The sequence below is a fragment of the Drosophila willistoni genome (assembly GCF_018902025.1).
Source record: "Drosophila willistoni isolate 14030-0811.24 chromosome XR unlocalized genomic scaffold, UCI_dwil_1.1 Seg105, whole genome shotgun sequence".
Lineage (NCBI taxonomy): Eukaryota > Metazoa > Arthropoda > Insecta > Diptera > Drosophilidae > Drosophila > Drosophila willistoni.
Genome location: NW_025814054.1, coordinates 2,245,327 through 2,268,283, shown reverse-complemented (window position 1 = coordinate 2,268,283; position 22,957 = coordinate 2,245,327). Strand labels below are relative to the sequence as shown.

The window sequence follows — 22,957 nt, the reverse complement described above, 5'->3', positions numbered from 1 at the left end:
GTTAGTTTTTTGGTTTTGGTGTTTGGTTGGCCCGTTTTTTTCTTATTTTTTGTGGGTGTGTGAGCGCGCGTGTATGTGTGTAGATGTGTGTTTTTGCTTGTGGGACGGTATAGGGTTGGAAGGTTGAGGGGGACGAAGGGAGCACCAGCATAGGCTAAAGCGTGCTCATAAGCCACAACCAACCGACTGAAAAACTGAAGCGCCAAGCAAACGCCAACGACGACAACAATGCCACTGGCTCTGCCATTGCCTCTGTCTCTGCCAGCGTCGCTGCTTTTAGTGCTGCCGCTGTCGCTGCTGCCGACTTCTCTAACCGCAAAAAAGCGAATTGGTCAATATCACTGGCTTACAAAATATTGGTTTCCATCAAGAGCAACTTCATTTAACCCTCTCGTTTTTTGCACTTTACTCCGATCGGGAGGTTCGTGCATTAAAAGTAAAAGTTGTCTACCAAAATAACGATCAGTATTATAATATCTATTATTTTTGGAAGGCAAAACTTCTTATTTGAGTACCTGGTTGCATGTTAGGTAGTGTACCTGCTCGTCGAGGCCAACGTCGTCGTTGGCTTTTAGATTTTTAACTGTACATAGTTTAAAAACTTGTGCAAAGCTTTTCATGTTTCATGGGTTATTGTTTTTTTTTCATGTTTCTTTTTTGGCTAACGGAAGTTTTCTTCAGTTGGTCCCCTCTTCAGTTGACAGCAGCATTTGTAATACCCTTTAGCAGAAACAGAACGGGTAAAAATGGGTATACTCATTGCAAATTGAATCTAGAATGCATGTAGCAACAATTTCATTTTCGTATATCTAATAAAAAAAAACTGGCTTTATAAAGATCATCAAAATGAATTTTAACAACAGCTTGTGATATGTATTTTTTTTAACTATATATAACCATGATTAAAACCCCCAAGCCATCAAATAAACTGGTTTATATATGTAGGTACAATATAAGCGGCAACCTATAATATAATATATGTATATAATTTCCGGCTCAATCCAAGTTCTTGACCTCCAAAATTAGCCCAAAATCATGTAACACACATATGATTGATCGCTCCTATTAGGCCATCCACGTTTCATTCCCAATGGAGCTTTAAACCACAAATGTTTATGATTATATGTGGATATGTATGTACGCCCACGTATGTACATACATATATCTATGATAATTTATAGTGTATGTATTTATTATACTCTTCCCAGTGAATGTGTCATCCGCCCCCCCACATGGGGAAGGCGTTAACACTATAATGAATCTGAGATATGTATATGACCGATGACGAATGACAAATGACGGGGTATTGGCCAAGTCGACGCCCCGAGCATATAGAATATTTTTATTAAATTAATTACGTGGATTTGTTTTAGACAAAAGACGAAACACATGTGTAAATATTATTAAGCAAATGTCTGTGTGTCCAACAGGTGTGCATATAACTCTATCTTCGTCTCTCTCTATATATCTCCATCTCTGTTCAACGTAGACGCATTGCGTTTACTTACTTAATGGTCATTTTCTAAACAATTACTTTTAAATAGTATAATCAAATTACTGGAGGGTCTTAAATCATTGAAAATTTTGCACAGTTGGCAACAGAGAGAAATATCGAACGATCATCGATCATTGCGATTTGTCGTAATTGAAACCCCAAGCTGAAGCTAATCAATTCGTCATACTGTAAGTTTATGATATTGTGAAGATGTTCCTCCTCCTCCACCGCCTCCTGCCCCCAGACACAGACACATTTATAGGTAATATGACCATCAGCTGATCATCAAATGATTACACAGAAGGCACTCCATAACGAATCGGAGAACGTTAAATGTTTACCTAATATTCAGACATTCGCTGGAAAAAAAGAAATCGATTTGGATTCCAATGAAGTATATTCGAGAAGTTCTTTAGCAATTCTTTGGCAATTCAGTTGCTATCTAAATTTAATATATGTATGTATGTATGTGTATAGCGTTTGGTGATTGGGCCTTATCGCAAAACATGTCTTATCCAATTTAGCCAATTTGTTATCCAATTTAGCCAATTTGTTATCCAATTTTGCCAATTTGTTAATTATTAATGGGTTTATGGAGACTTTGATTTGGAGGCTAATGACACGATGATCCTTCAGACATACAAATTAATCACTTGATCGACTAAGTTTCAGTTAATAATTACAATGAAAGTAAGTTTTATTGCTAGAAATTGGACATTTAGAATACCTGGAAAGGTGTTTAATTAGTTTCTAAACTTGCCGCCTGAACTGGTTGTAGAAGCACTCGCCGATGATGATGATGCTGATGATGACGACGACGACGATGTTGAAGAGGATGGACCTGCCCCGGCATTGTTTAACAGAGCTGTCAGTGTAGCATGCGATGAACTCAATGTGGAACTGGACACCAGCTTGGCTTTGAGCGGGGAAACGGTAGAGTTGCTGCTGCTACCGACAACTTGTCCCTGAAGACAGGGTGTGGGTGAGGCAGCTGGCATAAGTTGATCCTTAATGGCAGCTTCCTCCGATTGCGTTGGTGTCGTCGTCGTCTGCTGCTGTTGCTGTTGAATTGCCACTCCCTGAAGCAAGGCATTCCTTAGGTGACTGTTATTAGACCCTGCAGTCGATTGCTGTTGTTGTTGTTGCTGCTGCTGTTGATTGTTGGCCATGATATACGAATTGGTGATCAAGCCACGACTCTTGATATTTAAATCAACAAAGAATAACTTCATTTTGTGTATCATCGCTTCGGTGACACTAAAAGTTAACATCATGCTCAGATCTATATTGGTCTTGTGGCGATAAAGTTCATGCGACTGCTGCAAACGACAAACTTCGTCGTAGATGAGAAACAGGAAACGAGAACTACGATTCTCAGACGATATAATGCCGCGCGATGCCAACCAATCCCGATCCTCTGCATCGGGCAGATAACGTATTAGTTCCGGATGTTTGCTGGCCAAACGCTCCTTGCCATCGGTGCCAAAACCAAAGGCTAAATTTGCCTGTACGTCCAATACAAATTTGGTAGTTGTCGAAATTTGGGCCGTATTCCAAAAGATCTGACGACGCACAGGTGTAGGCAGCGTCCCGCCCACAATGGGTGTAACTAAAGACCTATGAGTTGGCTGCTGCTGTGACTGTTGTTGCTGGAGAGGATGAGTTTGTCCCATTGATTGTTGCTGTGGGTTTTGATGTTGCTGCTGCTGATGATGTTGTTGTTGCTGCTGCTGTTGTTGGGACAGCAATTGACTTTGTGCGGGCATTGGCTTTCCAGTGGCGTAACCCAGATTATTGGCAAACATTTTGCTGCCATTGTTGAAATCATTTTGCTTGGCCGGTCTTTTAAGACTTAAACGTTGTTGCTGCTGCTGCTGTTGGTGCTGTTGTTGATGCTGTTGCTGCTGCTGCTGCTGTTGTTGCTGCTGCTCTGTGGTACCTGGAATCAGACGTTGTTGCCGTATAAAATTTGTATACTGTGCTTTGGCATTTTCCAGTAGAGCGCAAGATGACATTTTTCGTAGGGTTTCCTCATTCACAGTATGTTGACCCAAATTCTCCTTGATGTTTCCAAAAGCAGGTCTGAAGTAATTCTGCATATTAAATATAAAATAGAATAGATACAGAGTGTAAGCAATTAGTTTCCATCAATTTCATATTCGTCAAATTCCACTTCTCCATAACGCTCGACGCAAAAAAAAAGAACTTGATTTGCCCTTATGCTAATAAAATGATTCCGGGATACATATGTATATAAAATTTATAATAATTTATAGAATTTCAGTAGCTTTTTATGGAAGCCAAATTTAAGGAATTAGTAAGATATATTTTTATATATAATATAAAAAAAAATATTATATTTGTAATATGCAACAAAAAATATATAACTTTATAATCCACAACTCTCGTCGATATGTATTGATAACTAAATATGAAAAGATTGATTTTAATAAAAACTGCAGTCACTCTTACATTCATGTAGCGCTTTATAATCTGATTGACTTCCGCATCAAACGATTGCTGTACACTAATCCTGAGCAATTCCAGGGCCCTCATCGCAGACTCGGCACTGCCACCGCTTTCAATGTTATGTGCGCCACTCAAACGCTGTCGGATTCGCTGCAACATGGACTCGGCCATATCCGGAGTGGTTACATATTTCTATATCAAATACAAATTATTCACAAATTAGGAACGAAATCATAATGTCAAAGAAAATGACATACCACTGTGGTGGAGGGCTCTGTATCTGTTGAGTTGGATTCGCAGAGCAGAGATAACGAGAGTGAGGATGTATCATTGTTCGAGTCCGATTCGAGTGATTTGCGATGATCGATGGGTGAGGGACTGGCCATTCGTGTGTCCATTGAATGTGTGGTTTGATTCGAGCAATCTGAATCATCGGAAGAGGAATTTATTGACTGCTGCTGCAGGCCCGAAGGTGAACGTTGTTGATTATCATTGAGATTTGATGAGGTTTGACTGCCACCGCCAGTCTCACTAAGGATTTTCCAACTGCGTTGAATAACCATTTTGGATATTTTTGAATAGTTTTTTCGTTTAGTTTTTTTGATTGTTTGATTTTCGTTTCTTTGTCTCTTTTAGTGAAATAATTAAATTAATTTAACTTTTCTGGTTGGCAGAAATCTGGGCTCAAAACTTGAGGCTAATACACTGGCCCAGGGTCTAGAAGTTAATGCGCAAACGCAGAAAAGTCACCACCAAACAATCAGCAACTCACAGCAGCGGCATGAGGAGGAGGAGGAGGAGAAACTAAGGATGGTTCGCTGCAGTCCATATCCAGTTCGCCCAATTCCAAAAGCCGCTGATGATTCAAAAGATTCCTTAAGCTCGCATCTTCGTCACTTTCCTCTTCCACCGCATGCGCTGGTTCCTGGTCCATCTCTGTGGGTTTATTCGTCATTTCCCGCTTTTGTATTGGCTTTTTCCTCTGCTCTTTTAGTTTTCTATCAAATTCATCCATGTAATCCAAAGCCTGATCGGGTAAATAGTCCTCGGGAGCCACATAATTGCCATTTACTGGCAATCCCAAAAGATTGGGCAACATATAGGCAAACAACCAGCAGACTAAAGGTGTCGTTCCACATACATAACTTGCTTGCTTGTGATAGAAGAGGAAACCATCCAATTGTGGTTTGTTCTCCTCCCAAATGGGATACTTTTGCAGCACTTCCTCCACAGCAGATGCATCTTCAAAATCGTAGTGCTTTAGCAATACAAAGGCCTTTTCATGGCCATCCCTGCACTGACCAAGATCAACAGGATATTCATCGAAACGAGCTCGAAGCCAATAGAAACGAAAATTTGCCTCGCACTCCTGTAAATCTTGTTGACCAAAGGAAATAGCATCGAGCACGTAGAAAATGTCCATATCTTCTACATAAACACAGTCCAAAATAGTTGTACATTTGTGCTGCTGCCCATCACCGGGCAGCATTGTTTGGATTTGCATTATTTGCCGGCCGCCCTTATTGTAAACTTTGGTCTTACCGTTATTGGCAACTACCAAATAACGTTTGCCAATGGGACAGGGAACTAAAAGCCAATCGCCAAGCTCCTCGGGTCTGTGACGCAGCCATTCGGATAATTGCGGTCTGTACTGGAGTTCATCTCTTGTCCGTCCCCTGTAATTGGCCCGTTGCTTTTGCTTACTCTTTTTACAAGATTGTACTGGCATCACCCGGTTCTCATCTCGTTCCTGCTGCCGCCTTAGTTTATGCTCCTTCAGAAGCTCGCGTTGGCGCTTTCTCTGCTGTTCAGCAGAGTCCATGCTTCTTTTGTACAAATCCTTGAAGTTTGAAGACATTTTGTGTTATAATATTAATAATATTATATTATAATATATTTTTATTTTGTGGAAAAACAGATGTCTGTTTTCGGCGCTCGAATGTTATCGATTTTTATCGATTATTGTGAGGGTGGCAATAAAATTATATTAAAATGTGGGAGCTCAAATTCGATGTAAAACTAACAGTTAGCTATATAAAGATTCCCGTTATAAAGTCTCTATACTGTGTTTTTCGCCAACTGTGTTTCTCATTAACTGCAATTGATCAGCGGTTTTTGGAGAATTTTCAGACAGCTAGAGAAAAACTCTAATACTGGCCGTATTACGATCACAGCTGGTAGGCGCACAACAGCTGATTGCTACCGGCGTAAGATGAACAGAGCCTCGAAAATTTTTTGGCCTATGCTGGTCAAGCCAAAGGATGCGGTTATCAAGCAAACAGAGCAACTATCCCGTAGTCAAAAGGTAAGCCGAATGTTTTAGCGTACCGGCAGATAATATTTAACAACATTGCCATTCAAGCTTCTCACAGAATTGGGTCTGATCAAATCCGGCAGCAATGGCACTTATCAAATAATGCCTATAGCCCAACGATCCCTGGACAAATGCATTAATTTGGTGCAACAGAATATGGTTGAGGCTGGTGGTCAGAAAATAACCCTACCCGTACTAACATCGACGGCGTTGTGGAAAAAGAGCGGACGGTTAGAGGGAGACATATCCGAGTTCTATATGGTGCGGGATCGAAGTGGAAAGCAATTTCTTATGAGCCCAGTGAGTGTGTGGACCATTAGAGAATACTTTTTATTAAACGCCATTTCATTTCAGACCCACGAGGAAGCCGTGACAGCCATGCTGGCTACAGCAGCTCCAATTTCCTATCGTCAATTGCCTCTGCGTCTATATCAGATTGGGCCCAAATTCAGGGATGAGCTGAAGTCTCGCTTTGGCATGATGCGGGCCAAAGAGTTTCTCATGAAAGACATGTACACATTCGATCTCAGCCAGGAAACAGCCAAAGATACTTATGACATAATAACTAAGGCCTATGACAGATTCTTTCAGCAGCTTGAAGTTCCCTTTGTCAAGGGTGAGTTCGGTCTTAAAGTAGCTACTTGACCTAAGTTCTCATAACCTTTGTTGTAGTCAATGCTGAAACTGGTATCATGGGCGGCAGTTTGTCCCACGAATATCACTATATATCATCAGTGGGCGAGGACACTCTTGTAAAGTGTGAATCCTGCGGATTTGCTGGCAACGCTGAGGTTTTCCACCAGTCCAGTAACTGTCCCAATTGCCAGAAGGCAGATAATCTAAGTCAAGTCCATGGTGTGGAAGTGGCCCATACCTTTCTCTTGGGTGATAAGTATTCAAAACCATTGGGAGCCACGTTTCTAAATACTTCGGGTAAACCACAGAGCCTTATAATGGGCTGTTATGGTATAGGTCTAAGTCGTGTGTTAGCAGCTTCTCTGGAAGTTCTATCTACAGACCAGGAACTACGCTGGCCCAAATTGCTGGCACCCTACGATGTCTGTGTGATAGGACCCAAACAGGGAAGCAAAGAGCAAACCTTAGCAGAACGTGTGGAATATAATCTGTTAGAGCATCTGGGAGATATTTGTGGTTCCGATGAAGTGCTACACGATGATCGCAAAGACTTGACCATTGGGAAACGTTTACTGGATGGCAAGCGTCTGGGTCATCCCTTCATCATTGTAGCGGGAGCGAAATCTGTTTTACCCGAAGATCCTAGATTGGAGTTGCATTCAAGTGATGGTAACAAAATGGAATTGAATTTGAATGAAGCTCTCCAAATGGTCAATCAATATGTGAGCCAAAAGAAGCATTTAATTAACATCAGAATGAGTACCAAAGAGGAAGAGCAAACAAATCGACAACAAAAGGTTGGCCATACGCTTTAGCTTTACTATGAAATAAAGTTAACAATAACACAACATCTCCATCTCTATATTTCGTATAAGTATATGTATACAAACACCTGAACCGGCTAATGCTCAGCATAGTCTGGTTCGGGGATTTGTGGATAGATCTGTACTTGCAGCTGAGGTTTACGTGGTGGCGGCGGCGGTTTGGCTGTCATGCTAGTGTATGACCAAGGCATCTGATTGCGCAGCTCTTCGCTAACCCTAGGATTGGCTGGTGGTGCTGTTGGATAGATTTCGCTATAGCGATTATTCAAAGGCGAAGTGACCGCCAATTGCTGCACGGCGGGAGATGGGGCACGGGGCGTTGGTGGCTCTGATGGTGGATAGTTGAGACGATCCGGATGGGCTTCAGTGTGCCGATAAGTGTTGATATCTGCCTGCTGCTGTTGGGGTGGCGGCAATACCATTACTGGCGATTGCAAAGTGGTACGATCCTGACGCGGGAATTGCTCGGCTGGTATAATGATAGGCAACGGCTTAGGACGTATCTGTTCAGGATATTCCAGCAGTACGGGCTCAGGTACAACAACAGCTTGGACAACGGGTTGTGGCTGCGGTGTCAACGGCTGGGGCTGGGGCTGGGGTTGCGGCGTTGGCTGGCGAGTGGGTGCCTGACTAGAGGTAGGAGCGGTCTTATTAGCTGCAGATTTCTCTGCCGTTTGTTTGGCCAGAATAGTCGACAATGACAAACAGAAGGCGCTGCCAAAAACATTGAGCAACCAAATCAAGACCACTCGACAACTAAGGCAGATCATCAGAATAGCCGGCGTGGAGAAATAGACACCAAAGGGTTCCAGAAAAGTTCCCAATTCCGGTGTGCTAAGTGTAGCTCCTATGTATTCAAAGGCTTCTTGATAGGTCTAAAACAGAACAGGAAGAGAACGGGAGAGAGAGAGATTATTGGTGGCACATCAGGCATAAACAACAACAGTTGGCTTACCAATGTGTGACTTAGGTCCAGACCATGATATACAGTCGCCACCACATCCACGATGCTGCCAGCGATCACTGACAAGAACCAGGGCCAGTAGATAACTCCCGAAATGACTTTAGTTGTAGCATTGCACAATGTGGCTATAATAGATTAGACATTCCGATTCCAGTTAGTTGCATATACCATCTCTCCTTTTTTCGTTACTCAACTCACTTATTATTAGCAATGATGTGACCAGCCATAAACCACTGATCACAGCATAGGTTACGAAGAATATAAATTCACGATGCGTTATTTTATCCGATTTTTCCCAGTCCATGCTGAGGGTAGCAGATTGACCCTCAAGCGACACTATCGGATCACCACATGACTTATCTGTAAAATAAGTTGGATTTTAATAAGATTTCCTCCCCCTTTTCATACTATATGCTTCAGTACTCACCCGAAAAGTAAATCAAATCCATCGCAAACTTAAACGGCTCCTTGGCTATTTCCGTTGGTTCTGTTGAGCACTCATGCAGAGTAATGCCCCATATGGCCAGGCCTAAATAGACAGCACCTTGGGCCTGTGAATAGAAAATTGCCAATTGTTTACATGCCAATGCACACATCTAATAAAGTATGGCTCTCTATTTCAAAGGATTTAAACGCATTTTTCTTTAGCAGCTTTTCAAAAGTCAATTGAAAAACAAAATATAATTCCAACAGTTAGTCACATTTAAAATTAATTGAGAGCGGAAACGATTAGATTAGGAACGTTTTCACTTTATTTTTTTTTCATTTGGGTATTTTCGATAATTGAAAATAAATCCTAAGTCCATTACATTACTTTAATGATCTCTAAAAGATCGAGAATACAAATTCAAAAATTAGTTAGTAATAAAATGGTTTATACAATATACGATTGGGGGAAAAACCTAGACGCTATACTGTACTATATATATATGTATATATAGTTTCACATTCCACTTGGACGTAATCTCAACTATAAATTAATCAGATATATTTTCATGTTGTTGTTCTTGTTGTTGGTGGTGGTGGTGGTCAGAGATTAGAAATTTGTGGTTACTCACGAATATAACAACTGCCATGAATAGTATAAAGCATTTTGCAAATCCAACACTAACTCCAGCCATCTTGATGTGGCTTCTGTTCTGCTCCTGTTCCTGCTCCTGTTCCCGCTCCTCAGTTCCTTAGTTTGATGTGTTGTGCAACCGATCAGTTGGCCAGCCAATTAACGTCTATTCGATAAGGGTCTCTCGGCTATATGTGTACATATAAAGAAATCGGAACTTATTTTTGATTTCAATTTAACTGAAGCATGGGTTATGATCAATAATATATGTATATATATTCTTATACAGAGGGTATATCTTATCAATTTAATGAGTTCTTGAAGTTACTATTCAATTCCATTTCCATGTTGGGTTTTTTATTTCGATTCGTATTATTATTATTATTTTTATTGTGATCATTAGAAGAATGAATCATGGAAGCGTGTGTTGTGCACTTGAAGGGAGGCGAAAAAAAAGTTACTCCGTCACTTGATACGCAATGATGGCTATAAAAACAATCACAAAAACAACAACAATAGCGTTATCTCACCGTTTATAAAAAAAAAAAACCACCAAACTTTTGCCGATTTCAATTGTCTTTGAGAATATATATACAATGTATATACATGAAATGAATAATTGTGTGGCAAACGTTTTCACCGAATGCCTCCTTTGGACTGAGCAAGACCACGAGCAAATGGAGTCTCCCAAGCTGATTGAATGGCCATTGACTGCTCTTCTCTTGGCTGTAACGACGACTCTTTTTCGTTACCGATAAGATAAACCTAATGAAATTTTAAGCGAAACACTTGTTATCAAAGCACACATAATATACATATACAGATATATGTTATGCCTCACAGATTAAACAAAAAACACACACAGAAACACAAAAAAAAAAAAAAAACCACCCTTCTCTAGAATGAGGAAACCACAAAGACTATTTAACCAACTAGCCATTCATCTGATAGTCATGACTAGGCCAGGGGCAAATGGCAAATATTTTTGCCTTTTGTAATATCCAATTGAATTGAAGTCAAGCAAAACAGAGAGGAGCGAACGTACAACATTGTACACATTGTCTGTTTTTATCAATGAGCTAACAAATATTTATCTTTATTATGATTTTATATGGCACACTTGTGGATGATTATTGCATAGAAAAATAGGCTCGTCGTCAATCGTCTTGCCGACAACGAAATCAGCATTAAGTAAATATTTAATATTATTAATTTTATATGTAAAATTAGCAGAGATCCAAAAATAAAATCAACAATAATAAATCTTGAGAAATCATTTTCAATCACAAGTCTTAACTTATCTGAACAACAGCAACAAAAATACATATGTACGCGCACATTGCGTATACTTAATATATTAATACCATTCGTTTATTACCAGTAAATACTTTTAGTATGGATTATTTCTCCATATATATATTAAATATCGTAAATTTCAATTACAAAATACTTTAGTTATCATCTTGAAAACTCGTAATACTCATTCAAATTAAAAATTAAAGTAAGGTATAAAGCACTTCTATAACTTTTTTATTTGTTTTTCCTTTTCAAGAAGCATGTCGACTCGTTTGTTCTGTTTTTTTTTTTTTTCACTTTATCAATTTTTGATTGATATAACTTAATTATCATATACATATATGCATAGGTATAGAGTGACTCATTCGAGAGCACAAGACAATAATTGCCCAAGATAGATAGATAGCTATCGTCGTTTTCTAGTTTTTCTTTTATTGAAAATTAAGAAAGTTTACCTTGCAAAATGCCCATGGCTTAAGAACTAAAGTTGTACTTAAGTTGTCTAATTGATAAGCCTATAAAAAGAAATTACGATGTAAAAAAATCTAGAAATTTATAAGTCATAACAACGGGAAATTCCATATTGCTGACTGGAGGATCAAAGATTGGTTAACAGACTTGCTCATGGGCTTTGAAAATTGTCCTTAGGATACGAATGTCTTCATCTGATGGTGATGATTTTGAATATCTTTCTCTTGTACTGGATGGTTAAGAAAGTTTTCTGTGTACTGTGTACTTAAACATTTATCGTCGTAGTTCTCTATTCAACATTTTTGCAAAATCATTCGCAAAAAAAATGCGCTCAATTAACACCCACAATAAAAACTAAAATGTAAATCTGTTGATTATATTTAACTAACCCAATTGCAGGTGATGCTGCCGACTGGTTCACCTGGAGAATTGGAGATATACATATATGTTTTTTTTTTGGTTTATTTTCGTATTGTTTATTTGCAATTTGCACAATTAAATAAACATTTGCAATTGCAAAGATAGTGAAACGAACAATGGGGAAGGGAAATGTTTTGGTTTTGTTTTTGGTCTTAGCCTTTCCCTGAGAAGAAAAACAGGCTTCATGCCCGAGTGAATCGCTCCGTTCATTAAAATATATATGGGAATTCTCAGACTGTTAGCTCTAACAATTAGAGCCTCGAAAATTTTGTTTTTGGCAGATCTTGTGCCCCTCCCCCTTCAACTGAACCCCCACCCCACCCATCATCGGGAATTCTATTGAACGTTGTGTGAATTTGAAATTTAAATAAAAGTAAGCAAAAGTTTCAGATCTCAAAAAAAAAAGTAAACAAATCACATGACTTTAATTGAACTTGGCGTGTCATAAATATGCGAGCGAGTATATGTGTGTGTGTGTGAGAGAGAGATGGCTTATAGCTATAGGGAGGTGGATGTGGAGGCGTGGATTAGACCCGAGTGGTTAGAATGACAGGATCAGCCTCAACCTCAGCGACCTTCTCCTTTAATTTCTCCTCATCTTTTTTGAGTTTCTCCAAGGGTTGTTCAGTGGTGGTGGTGGTGCTGCTAGTGGTGGTAGTGGTGGTGCTGCTCGAACTAGAGGAAGAATCCGAGGAGCTGGAGCTAACCTCAGTTGTTGCTGTTGTTGTTGAGCTGGGAGAACTGCTGGTGCTGGTGCTGGAACTGGAATTAACCTCCTCTGTCTGGGTGGAACTGGTGCTCTGAGTATCAGCACTTGGCTCTAGGGGTGCGGTGGATGTGATGGAGGTTTTGGTTATACTAATCTTTGTCTGCTTGCCATCGGTGCTATCATCGCTGCTGACATCCTCTTTAATCGAGATAACCTTGGTGCGATGCACCTGGAAGGTGGGTATCAATGGCACTGATCCACCATTGTGTGGCTGAACGGACACATGATCAATGATCAAATGTGCTGGCACATCATCATTGCTTGGCACTTTACGGGTAGTCTGCAATAGTATCTTACGAGTTTGTGCATCCTCAGCGGAGCTGCTGGTGGACACTGGGGAAGAAGACGGACTATCTGTGGTAACGGTCGACTCATCCGATCTCTTCGTTATGGCATGCTCTGAATCCCCCTCATCTGCCTGGCCGGGTTTTATCTCAGATATCTCACTATCCGGAGCACTGGCACCATGCAAACTCAGAGCCGATTCGAAAAGACTGTTCTCCAAATCACCAATTAGACCATGGAATGAGATCTGCTTCAATTGACCATCCGCATTGGCCTGCACTTGACGCTTGACAACATCTTGTTGCCTCGCTTGCTGTTGCTGCTCCACTCCCGCAAAGAGATCGCCCAACTGAATCAGCTGCAGGGGCACTGCCAGACTAGTGGCCAAAATTAGCTACATATATACCAAACGGGGGAGGGGAAAGATCAAGATAGAGACTTATCCGGAAGTATACATATGTGTATAAAATCCACTCACCGTGAATACCAAAAGGCACTTCATGGCCATAGCAATAGATTCCTGTTCAATTGGGCTACACTAGAGTGCTTGTTGCTTCCTCAAAGCTTAACTTGATAATAAGTCAATTTCCAAGCTGCTGGCGAGTTTTTAAAGTTTTTTTTTTGTCAGAAAGTTTCAGCTAATTTGTAAGCTTTATTCAGTTAGCACTCTAAACATGGCCCACAATGTTTGCGGCTGGTGATGGGAACTTGTTTCTCACTCGCATCCATTGGCGGAGGCGATACTGATAGCGATGCCAATGCCGGTCCCGGTACCTAGTACCCAGTACCCTGTTCGCATGGACAAGTTCTCCTCTGGTTCTTATTAATCAATGGTAATAGATCTAACCTTCGGTCTCAACTCTATGTATCTCAAGGATTAAGCCCTGAAGAAGACATGACAAAGAATTAACATTAATTTAAGCGAATACCAGGAAAAAAAAATTGTGTTTATAAATAAAAATTCCCGTTGGACTATTGTCAGTGCAACGCACATTCTATACCCTAACAAATAAATCATAAAAATTTATTTCGAAATAAAATCTCAAAAAATTCTCATAGTTGAAACATTTGATAATGTTTCAATCAATTTTTAAACATCGTTATGTATTTTAAGCTATCGTGGATAATTGTGGATATATTATGTATATCATGCACTTTTTATATCGAGAAAAGTTACAAATTTATGTAAAGAAATTTAATGTTTTTCCATATTATATACAGTATAGAATATTTCTGATAGCGTTAATAAAATTTTGCGGCAATTTGCAATTTCCTGAGGAACAAACACTTTGACAAAATTATTATTATTTTTTTTTTTTTTTAAACAAAGAGTATAAGCTTTTAAATGTCTCATAATACAATTTTTTTCAAAATATTCAAATGCTTTCTCATCGATGGATTGAAAACAAAAGATGCGGCATAATGTTATTATCATAACACTTTGTTTATCATCAAAGAAAAAAAAAACAAAAAATATTCAATAATATTATAATAATCTCAAGCACGAGCAACATGATGATTGGATGCTAACCAAGGAGAGGGGAAACCTTAACTGAGTACCTTGCAATTACAAATGAAACTTGGCAAACATATGTACATATACCCAAATATGTTATACATGCATTTGAAAATTTTCCATTTGGTATCATGAAAAATGGCCAAAACGTGTCGGGAAATACCGTTGAAACCGCAAGAATGCTCCACATGAATGAAAGTCGTCGAGATTTGGAGAAGTTAGTCAGGATTTGTCTGGTTAAGCCTAAGCCCTTAGGCGGCTTAAAGCGGTTGACACTTGTGTGAAATGGGTTAGAAACATATTAATTGAAATATCAAAAAAAAAAAAATTAAATTTAAAAAAAATTTTAAAAAAACTTTACAACTTTGTTGTGGTTTTATAATGATATTAATCAGATTGGTACAGATGTGTTTTAGTAGTTGTGGGTGAATGATTTGATGATCGGGTTGAATTATAAGGCCAAAGATCATCGACAACAGCGTCATACAGGGCGTATGATCAATATTTTGATCATCTTGTGACATTGTGGCGCGTGTCTGGGATATAAATTAATATTTCATTTAGATTAGTAACCGAATGTGCGTCATTTTCGACATCCCAAAAAAAAAGGTGCAATGTTTATGGGGATTTTATTTTTAAATTGTTTAAAATTGGTAAACAAGCGGAGGTTTATAGATTACACCAAGTTGAGATTTGCGTAAAAAGACTGCATATTGACTCTGACTGTGACTCGGACATGCCTCGAAACGAGCACAATTAATTAGAGCCTGACGATCAAAAAACAATGACCAGACTGAGACTGTTGTGAGACTAAGACTCCTCCTCAAAACAGCTCTCCCCTCCACCCCCACCAACACACACACACACACTCTTGACGCCTCTTAAGCCCCTCACCGAACTACCCTTATGAAACGGAAGCATTCGATCTGCCTAGAAACTGAACGATCTTTGGGTCTCTCTGTGTAAATGTGGATGGAAGCAGCAGCAGCAGCAAACCTGTCGGGCAATTAACAGGTGTCGATAATTACGCGGAATAGCGCCTCGATTCGCCACCTATAAAAGCTCTCAGATCTGGCCTAATTAACTTTAAACGCGCAAGACTCTGGGCGAAGGAAACACATAAAAACTCGACTCCAAAGCAGCAGAGTATCAATTCCTAATTCCCCAAAAATGATGCAAATCCATCAGGTTGCATTTGGAGCCTTTGTGCTTGGCATGCTAATGGCTTTTGGCTGCACACTGCCGGTTTTGGATGTTAGTTCCGGCATTGATAATGCCACCATTGAGGAGCTGCGGGCCAGTGTTAATGATACCCCAAAGAATCTGTAAGCAAATCTCTCATCCATTTGGCTTCGACACCCACTCACTCTCAGTTTCTCTCTTTAGTTATGTGGTCAAGGCTGTGGTATACGAAATCGGCATCTTAACCGAGGTTGGCGACAATGACACCAGTTTCGAGAGCCAGGAGCGTGTTGATCTAACCTTCTATGATGCACACAGTAATAAGAGTCACATCGATTTGGGCAACATCCCATTGCCGATACAAACAAATGTCACCGGCCAGGTGCTTACCGGCATTGCTCCCGTCAATATTGGCGCATTCAGTAGTCCACAGGAGTTGCTGGAGACGCTGCCTCTAACTGGCAGCATAGTGAATATAACCCATAGTGATACAGCCTTCTATCAACTAACCAAATCGAATACCACACAAGCTGAGAAGCCTCAGGTGCTGGACAAGGATACACTGTCCCAGCTGACGCATGCATCCCAATTGTTCCCACCCACTGGTCATTTGGGACAAGGCGAGCCAGTCAATCCCATTTCGGCCAATGAGGTCCTAGCGGAGTCCAAGGCCACATCCGAAGAAGAGAATTAATTAGGTTAAACACATCAACGATGCAGTGCGTTGTGCTATACCCCCTACCCTCTACCTACCCCTGCCCTCATTAGTTATTACACACCCCCCACCCTGTTATTGTTAGCAAAGAGACTGGAGACGAGGATAAATCATCCATCCATCCATCGATTGCCATCGATTTAGGCATGGTCGTCACATATCACACGGTTGGAATTTCACCTGCGTATTTTTTTTTTTCGTTCGCTTTCGTATTTGTATTAATAGAGTAAAAATAAATTTCGCATTTAGTGCTAGGTAAATCTTTTTTCCTTCTCTTTGGTTTCTTTCTCACTGTGGATCATATGACTTTTACCTGCTAAAAGCATTTTTTGATGAAAAGGGGAACAGCCTCGTCTCTCTCACCACTCACCTGGCTGCTGTGGAAAAGCAACACGAACTAACTAAAAGTCCACTAATTGAATTCGAGTATTTCATCATTGATTGCGCAAATGATGCAATAAAAAACAAAAATAAAACAAATAGAATTCAAAATCTTTAAATGGAATTACAAATTCCAAAATTAGAAGCGTTAAGCAAGGTCATTTGCACTTCTTTTCTATGTTTGGATCATAGAAGGAAGAAGGAACTTCAATAAAATCACAAAAACAGGCCAAATTGAATCCAAATAAACAAGTTTGAAAATTTTACAACCTAAAATTTTTGCAGATTGATCTGTTCTATATCTATTTATATGCTGCCTTAAGGACGATGCTGTTTAGTATTTGATTGTTTTTGGCTATCCACAAAAACACTTACCATATAATTTACTTTTGCCCTCTTGAAAATGTAATAACCTTAGGTGTTAATTTGTAATCATAATCTTTGCCAACTTTTAGACGCAACATTCGAAATGTCAAATCCTTAATCCTAACTAGCGACGACTCATAGATACCCTGTATGTAAAACTCAACAGAATAGTTTGAAGTTAATAAATTCATTTTGTTCAGTTTTACATTAACTAGGTTGTTTTTTTTTTAATTTTCTTCATTTTCTGTTTGTTTATTTGTTGTGTGTGTGTGTGAGGGCGTGGTTTTTTTTTTTTTTTTTTTTGCTTGTATAACTGTATTACATGCAGAGCTTAACAGCTAAAAGATGATATATATCTATATATATATTCTTCAATATTTATTGATAATATAAATATAAATTTAAACTTGTACACAAAAATTTAAATGTTAACCCTCTCTTTCTGTCTGTCTGTCTCTCACTCTCTCTCTCTCCCTATCTCGCTCATTATCAATTGCTGTCTCGCTTCTTTGCCAAATCAGATCCGTTAGAGAGTTGACCCAGTTTGTATTTCTTCATCTCCCCAGCATACAATTAGTTCAAGCCTGGAGACAGATGTGAATTTTCTTGGATCGGACCTATTTTAGAAATGTATATATGTACATATACGGATTGGTATGGATACAGGGATTTCAGATTGGGAGCAGGGGCGGGAAGTTGCTTGCAACACACAATTGTTTTTTTTTTTTTTTTTTTAAATGATACTTGTATTTGTCGTATAAATAGTTTGTTTTTAGTTTTTAACTAGTTTACATAATCGCCCATGAAGACGATGCGCTCTGGCGGCCTCTTTTCATAATATAGTTAATATACTTTAGATCTCTAATTACACATACTCATATACATATATATATATATATATACATATATGTAAATACATAAATGGTTAGTTAAATATTAATATATATATATATATATATATATATATATGTGTGTATATGGTATGTGTTTCTTATATATATATATATATATATATATATATGCTATATGATTCAGATTAGTAGCAGCTACAACTTCAACGCGAAACTTATGTGCACACTTATGAATCAACTAAATCTGCGTAACTAACTTTATTTTTTAGGTATATATAGTATATATATATATATATATCTGTGTGGATTTAATGCCTTATGGTGTTATCCTTGTAGCTCTTCTCTTTTATTTCTGGTTTCCTCTTACGTTTTTTTTTTTTTTTGCTTTGTTTTGTGTTTGTCTGCTTGCATTTTGTTGTTTGTTTAATGTTTTACGATTATTGTTTATAATTATAATTAATTCTTATTAAAGTTAAAAGGGTTTAGATTTATATATTTATCGCATCATTTATACAATCCTTCAAACGTATTTGTTAATCTATATAGAACCATTAACTTAAAGCGCTGAGAGATTAGGTTTTTGGTTGATCCAATGCGCTATCCTTAATCTGGAACCAACAAAAAAGAAATGCCACGAATTACTATCATGTAGGAAAGGCTCAGCAAGGGGGCTCAGCTTTAGCTAAATAACAGTTTGGTCAGTTTTTTATTTTTAATTTCTAATTACCTATAACATGACTCTCCATATTTGTGATGCGTGGCTTCGATGCAGGCTGTGGTATGATAGTAATTTCATCATTGATTTTCAATGGCTTCAATAGCGAATCATTGGCCGCTCCCAGGGAATTACGTGAGAGTCCAGAGCCGGAGCCGCCGCCGCTCGATTGCGCGGAACTGCTGCTGCCGCTGCTATTCTTCTTGCTATCCATGGCCTTGCGTGCCACAGTACTATGCGCCGTATATACATGCGTTTCAAACTGTTTGTACATTCCAAAGGTGGCCGTGCATACGGTGCATTTGTAGGAGAGGTGTGCAGGCTTTAGGGTCATGTGATGGTCGCGCGATACGTGATTCAGTAATTTCCATTGGTACATCTAAACAAGAGAGAGAGAGAGAGAGGAACGGCATTAATAACATAGCTAAATATCAGCATCGGGCGGGATACTTACCCTTCCACAAACAGGACAGCGACCCGCATCCTTGCCTCTGTTGGCAGCCTCCTGCATTGAACTTGTGACCAAGCCATGTGAGCCCAACAAATGTCTCTCTAAACCTTGATCCGTAAAGAAACGAAACTGACACTTTTGGCAATTCAATGGCGGCCTATTATATATCATTTTCGGATGTATCTAAAGGAATATAAAGAAGGAACCAAAAAAGGTATAAGAGTCTTTGTTCGATATGGCAGCAATAGAAACTCTGCTTTACCTTCACTTTATGCATCCATTGCATGTGGTTGCGTAGCTGTTCCAAATCCTTGATATAACCATCGCATATCTCGCATATAACAAACTGAGCCTTGTTATTGCCGCTGGGACTTTGGCCGGGCTTCATGCCCGTTGCCCCGGCTGGCACTTTAGTGGATGAAGAAGCGGCAGTTGAACCACTACCCCCTGCTCCTCCAATACCACCAGCGGACGAACTTTGACGAGGTAATGGCGTTATTGAGATGCTTGGCTGTCCGGCCATGGGCTTCTTGGAGGCCTGCTAATGAATTGGGGAAAAAAAAATCACAATTAGAACGATGAATGTCGGTCTGGAGAGGATGGGCGGCAGAGATCCTTACCTGTACCAGCTGACCGGCAGCCAACTGATAGCTATTGGGCAGCGATAGTCCTCCTGCATTGGCAACAGCACCACGCACCGGCGCCGCCGGATTGCGTACTAAACTGTTCCCCGCTGGCAGAGATTTGGGCAACTGAGGAGCTCTTTGTCGTATCTTGGCCGCATTTTGAGCAGCCAAAGCGGCAGCCTGCATATTCCTGGCCTGTGCCTGGGCCTGCTGTTGTTGGATTGTGGCCAAAGCAGCTTTCTGAGCAGCTGCCTGGGCGGCCATAGCCTATAAGAAGGAAATTAATTCAAGTCAGAAACAATTTGGTGTGGATATTGGAGGTGGTTATCATTCTATCATACCTGATAGGCTGTGGCTGTTCCAACCAATCCATGCCGCGGCTTGATGCGTGGTATTTTGGCAGGCGCCTCCCAATCATTGGGCGGAGCCAGGTTCAATTCCGGCCGGAATTTCTTTGCACACACAGGCTGATGGCGGGCTAACTTGGCCTTGCCATTATCCTCGAATCCACAGTTCGGACACTGATGATACGGCAGAGGTTTAATCAGGCGCGCCTTGATATTATGCACTGCCTCCATATGATAAACTATCTCGTTGGCATTGCGGATCTCAAATGTGCAGAAATTGCACTTATAGAGTACACCATTCATATGCGGCGTCTCGTAGTGATTGGCCATGGACAGAGCCGATTCGGATTTGAAATTGCAGAATTCACAACGTTTCATGGTAAACTTGAAGGGAGCATTCTTCGTTTTAGATGCCTGCAGATTACCCGACAGCGCATTGATGGCCATTTCGAAATCTTTGGGATCTCGAGACAGAGATTTACGCATTTTACGTTTCTGAAGACGCAACAGATCGGATTGAACGAACTCCTGCACCTGACCCACTCCAATATCCATAAAAAACATTCCCAGCGGGCTCTCAAAATAGTTTTCTTGCCCAGGCTTATTTGTGGAATTGCCGGCATTTGCTCCTGATGCGGCCAGAGCAGCAGCCGGTTTAATGGCTCCCTTGAGGGCAGTCAGATCATCGTTGGCCTCTTTAATGAGAACCTTGGTGCGTACACCCGATTCCGAATCATCGTCATCTTCATCATCGTCATCATCATCCGATTGCTCGGACCAGGATTCATCGTCACCGCGCTTCTTTTTCTTTTTGCCAGCTGCTGCCTCCTGCTGCTGCTGATCCAATGGTTTGTCCTCTTTATTCTGTTCCGTCATCATATCGAACTCATCACCCTTGACCGCTTCGGCTAGATCTTCGGGCGACAGAGAATACTTAGCTTCGATGGCCTTGATGACTTCCCGTATGTTATCATGCGGCGGCTTCTCATAGATGTAGGGCACAATAAATGATGGCGCCTCAAGGACAAACATATCATCGGTAAGACCAGGCAGAAGATTGGCATTGTTAGTCATACTGGGCAATCCGCCAGTCAGCGTCAAAGTGGGAGTGTTTAGTTGAGACGCCGCAGCATTTAATCCTCCGGCACTATTGCCCATCGGCACTAGTTTCGGTGGATTGGCTACACCCAAATTGGTGGCTGCTCCAGTCACCGCATTGGTTATTGTAACAGGATAGATACCAGCACCGGCATTACCACCGCCAACAGACGCTGTCAGATCATGCGGCATCAGGGAGCGAGCATCCTTAATTGTCAACTGTCCCAATCCTGAGGGTGTGGAGCTGCGTTGCCGCTTGCTATTCGCCTGCAAGTCATCCAAATCAATGGCTTTACGTTTGCCTAATGCCAAGGGCTGATTGCTAGGAGGCGAATCATCTTCAATAACCACACAGTCATCATCGTCATCATCATCGTCGTCGTCATTGTTATTATGATGATGATTGGATGCTGCTGCTGTTAGCGGCAGGGATGGAGGCGGAGTTGGCTTGACTACTAATTGGCTGGTTGCTGGCGGATTTGATGCTGGTGCTGCCGACTCAGATTCCGAATCGGAGGGTATGAGTACAGCATCATCCGAGGATTCGGCTCCACACGATGAAGCCGGCGCGGAAATAGTCTGTTTACCACCACCACCAGCGCTGACAATGACGACATCACTTTTCTTCTTAGCAGTAATTGTTACCTCCTCATCACTATCCTCGTCCAAATTGACCACACTGTCCTTGGCTTCGGCTGGACTGGCCTGACCGTTCTCTTTCCTTGTCTCCTTGGGACTGGCAACAAAGCCATTAACTGTTTCCTTTGTTTGTTTGGTTAACTTTTCCGCTTCCTCCTTGTCAACATCCACAACGACGACAACCTTCTTTTTCTCGCTTTCGTCTACTGCAGCTGCTGGATCAGTATCAACCGTTGACCCAGTTGTCGCTGCTCCAAGTGGATCTTCTGCCTCACAACTGTTCTCAGCTGTGCTGCCTATTTTATCTAGCTCATCTTCTTCTTCAATTTCTTCTGTCTCAGCTTCAGCTTCCACATCCGCTGTTGCGCCATGATCATGATCACCATTGGTGGCGACTTCCTCATCGACTTCCATTCCTTCATCCTCTTCTTCCTCATCTTCCTGAGCTTTTAAATCTTTCGTACTACTGGTGGTAATCTGTGAGTCTTCATCCTCGCCTTCCGCCGGTTCCGCCTCTGGTTCTGGCTCTACCTCGGCATCTGCTGATTCCTTATCGGCATCGGCCACCTCTCTTGCTTCATCATTTTCGGCCTTATCGGAAACACTTTCATCAACGTCCATAGATTCGCTTGGTTGAGGAGCTTTTGGCAAGGCCTCGGCAACATCTTTTTTAAGCAAATCTGTAGAATCCTTGACACCATCTTTCTTTATGACGGCATCATCATCACCGTCCTTCTTTTCATCATCAATAACCTCCTCTGACGTCTCCTCCTTGGCTGTCTCGTCCTTCTCATCGTTTTCGTCCTGCTTCTTATTATTTCCATCTTTATCTCCATCTGCACCTTCTATGGAATCTGTTGTGGATTTTCTTCTTAACTTTTGTTGTTCATTTTCATCTGTCTCTGTTGTTGGTGGTGGGGTGGTGGTCTTGGGTGGTGCTGCTGCTGCTGGTGATGATGCTGATTTCTTTGAGTCTTCTGTTGAGCTGGCTAGCTTTGTTGTAGGCTCCGCCACGCCCTCTGGCAAGACCACATCGACTTCCGTCATTTGTTAGTGGAATGTTTCTT

The 22,957-nt window shown here is 40.7% G+C and overlaps 7 protein-coding genes across 8 annotated transcripts; 2 read left to right on the top strand and 5 right to left on the bottom strand.

Annotated features, from left to right (window-relative positions):
• Positions 1–2,161: 2,161 nt before the first annotated feature.
• On the bottom strand, positions 2,162–4,580 carry LOC6645103 (ras-interacting protein RIP3). The gene is made up of 3 exons (XM_023177156.2): positions 4,222–4,580; positions 3,968–4,156; positions 2,162–3,588 (listed from the first exon to the last, which is right to left on the bottom strand). Exons 1-3 carry the CDS (start codon positions 4,525–4,527, stop codon positions 2,239–2,241), a joined length of 1,845 nt encoding a protein of 614 aa, XP_023032924.1. The 5' UTR covers positions 4,528–4,580; the 3' UTR covers positions 2,162–2,238.
• Positions 4,581–4,608: 28 nt separating this feature from the next.
• LOC26529413 (snurportin-1) lies at positions 4,609–5,918 on the bottom strand. The gene has a single exon (XM_015177882.3). The coding sequence runs from the start codon at positions 5,820–5,822 to the stop codon at positions 4,725–4,727; it is 1,098 nt and encodes a 365-aa protein (XP_015033368.1). The 5' UTR covers positions 5,823–5,918; the 3' UTR covers positions 4,609–4,724.
• A 75-nt stretch (positions 5,919–5,993) lies between these two features.
• LOC6645102 (probable proline--tRNA ligase, mitochondrial) lies at positions 5,994–7,762 on the top strand. 2 transcript variants are annotated; one of them, XM_002067815.4, is made up of 4 exons: positions 5,994–6,269; positions 6,327–6,578; positions 6,633–6,894; positions 6,951–7,762. In XM_002067815.4, exons 1-4 carry the CDS (start codon positions 6,177–6,179, stop codon positions 7,727–7,729), a joined length of 1,386 nt encoding a protein of 461 aa, XP_002067851.1. In that variant the 5' UTR covers positions 5,994–6,176; the 3' UTR covers positions 7,730–7,762. The 2 variants fall into 2 exon arrangements, with proteins under 2 accessions (XP_002067851.1, XP_023032979.1); XM_023177211.2 differs by having other exon boundaries at positions 6,327–6,894.
• LOC6645101 lies at positions 7,713–10,398 on the bottom strand. The gene is made up of 6 exons (XM_002067814.4): positions 10,293–10,398; positions 9,761–9,950; positions 9,130–9,253; positions 8,901–9,062; positions 8,694–8,827; positions 7,713–8,613 (listed from the first exon to the last, which is right to left on the bottom strand). Exons 2-6 carry the CDS (start codon positions 9,821–9,823, stop codon positions 7,816–7,818), a joined length of 1,281 nt encoding a protein of 426 aa, XP_002067850.1. The 5' UTR covers positions 9,824–9,950; positions 10,293–10,398; the 3' UTR covers positions 7,713–7,815.
• Positions 10,399–12,333: 1,935 nt separating this feature from the next.
• LOC6645100 (uncharacterized protein DDB_G0271670) lies at positions 12,334–13,561 on the bottom strand. The gene is made up of 2 exons (XM_002067813.4): positions 13,482–13,561; positions 12,334–13,397 (listed from the first exon to the last, which is right to left on the bottom strand). Exons 1-2 carry the CDS (start codon positions 13,509–13,511, stop codon positions 12,477–12,479), a joined length of 951 nt encoding a protein of 316 aa, XP_002067849.3. The 5' UTR covers positions 13,512–13,561; the 3' UTR covers positions 12,334–12,476.
• Positions 13,562–15,615: 2,054 nt separating this feature from the next.
• LOC6645099 lies at positions 15,616–16,676 on the top strand. Its single transcript, XM_002067812.4, has 2 exons — positions 15,616–15,844; positions 15,906–16,676. Exons 1-2 carry the CDS (start codon positions 15,690–15,692, stop codon positions 16,393–16,395), a joined length of 645 nt encoding a protein of 214 aa, XP_002067848.1. The 5' UTR covers positions 15,616–15,689; the 3' UTR covers positions 16,396–16,676.
• Positions 16,677–18,480: 1,804 nt separating this feature from the next.
• On the bottom strand, positions 18,481–22,937 carry LOC6645147. The gene is made up of 6 exons (XM_002067811.4): positions 20,148–22,937; positions 19,801–20,073; positions 19,443–19,721; positions 19,184–19,363; positions 18,742–19,108; positions 18,481–18,622 (listed from the first exon to the last, which is right to left on the bottom strand). The coding sequence occupies exons 1-6, from the start codon at positions 22,935–22,937 to the stop codon at positions 18,618–18,620; spliced, it is 3,894 nt and encodes a 1,297-aa protein (XP_002067847.3). The 3' UTR covers positions 18,481–18,617.
• Positions 22,938–22,957: the final 20 nt, after the last annotated feature.

Coding starts and splice junctions, on each gene's coding strand:
- LOC6645102 (XM_023177211.2), top strand. CDS start 6,177: ATGAACAGAGCCTCGAAAATTTTTTGGCCTATGCTGGTCAAGCCAAAG. Junction 6,270..6,326: donor AACTATCCCGTAGTCAAAAG/GTAAGCCGAATG, acceptor TTGCCATTCAAG/CTTCTCACAGAATTGGGTCT. Junction 6,895..6,950: donor TGAAGTTCCCTTTGTCAAGG/GTGAGTTCGGTC, acceptor CCTTTGTTGTAG/TCAATGCTGAAACTGGTATC.
- LOC26529413 (XM_015177882.3), bottom strand. CDS start 5,822: ATGTCTTCAAACTTCAAGGATTTGTACAAAAGAAGCATGGACTCTGCT.
- LOC6645103 (XM_023177156.2), bottom strand. CDS start 4,527: ATGGTTATTCAACGCAGTTGGAAAATCCTTAGTGAGACTGGCGGTGGC. Junction 4,157..4,221: donor CAGAGCCCTCCACCACAGTG/GTATGTCATTTT, acceptor TATTTGATATAG/AAATATGTAACCACTCCGGA. Junction 3,589..3,967: donor TTATAAAGCGCTACATGAAT/GTAAGAGTGACT, acceptor TTTAATATGCAG/AATTACTTCAGACCTGCTTT.
- LOC6645100 (XM_002067813.4), bottom strand. CDS start 13,511: ATGGCCATGAAGTGCCTTTTGGTATTCACG. Junction 13,398..13,481: donor AGTGCCTTTTGGTATTCACG/GTGAGTGGATTT, acceptor GTATATATGTAG/CTAATTTTGGCCACTAGTCT.
- LOC6645147 (XM_002067811.4), bottom strand. CDS start 22,937: ATGACGGAAGTCGATGTGGTCTTGCCAGAGGGCGTGGCGGAGCCTACA. Junction 19,722..19,800: donor CTGCCGGTCAGCTGGTACAG/GTAAGGATCTCT, acceptor CCAATTCATTAG/CAGGCCTCCAAGAAGCCCAT. Junction 19,364..19,442: donor AATGGATGCATAAAGTGAAG/GTAAAGCAGAGT, acceptor ATATTCCTTTAG/ATACATCCGAAAATGATATA.
- LOC6645099 (XM_002067812.4), top strand. CDS start 15,690: ATGATGCAAATCCATCAGGTTGCATTTGGAGCCTTTGTGCTTGGCATG. Junction 15,845..15,905: donor AATGATACCCCAAAGAATCT/GTAAGCAAATCT, acceptor TTCTCTCTTTAG/TTATGTGGTCAAGGCTGTGG.
- LOC6645101 (XM_002067814.4), bottom strand. CDS start 9,823: ATGGCTGGAGTTAGTGTTGGATTTGCAAAATGCTTTATACTATTCATG. Junction 9,063..9,129: donor GGATTTGATTTACTTTTCGG/GTGAGTACTGAA, acceptor CTTATTTTACAG/ATAAGTCATGTGGTGATCCG. Junction 8,614..8,693: donor TGGACCTAAGTCACACATTG/GTAAGCCAACTG, acceptor GTTCTGTTTTAG/ACCTATCAAGAAGCCTTTGA.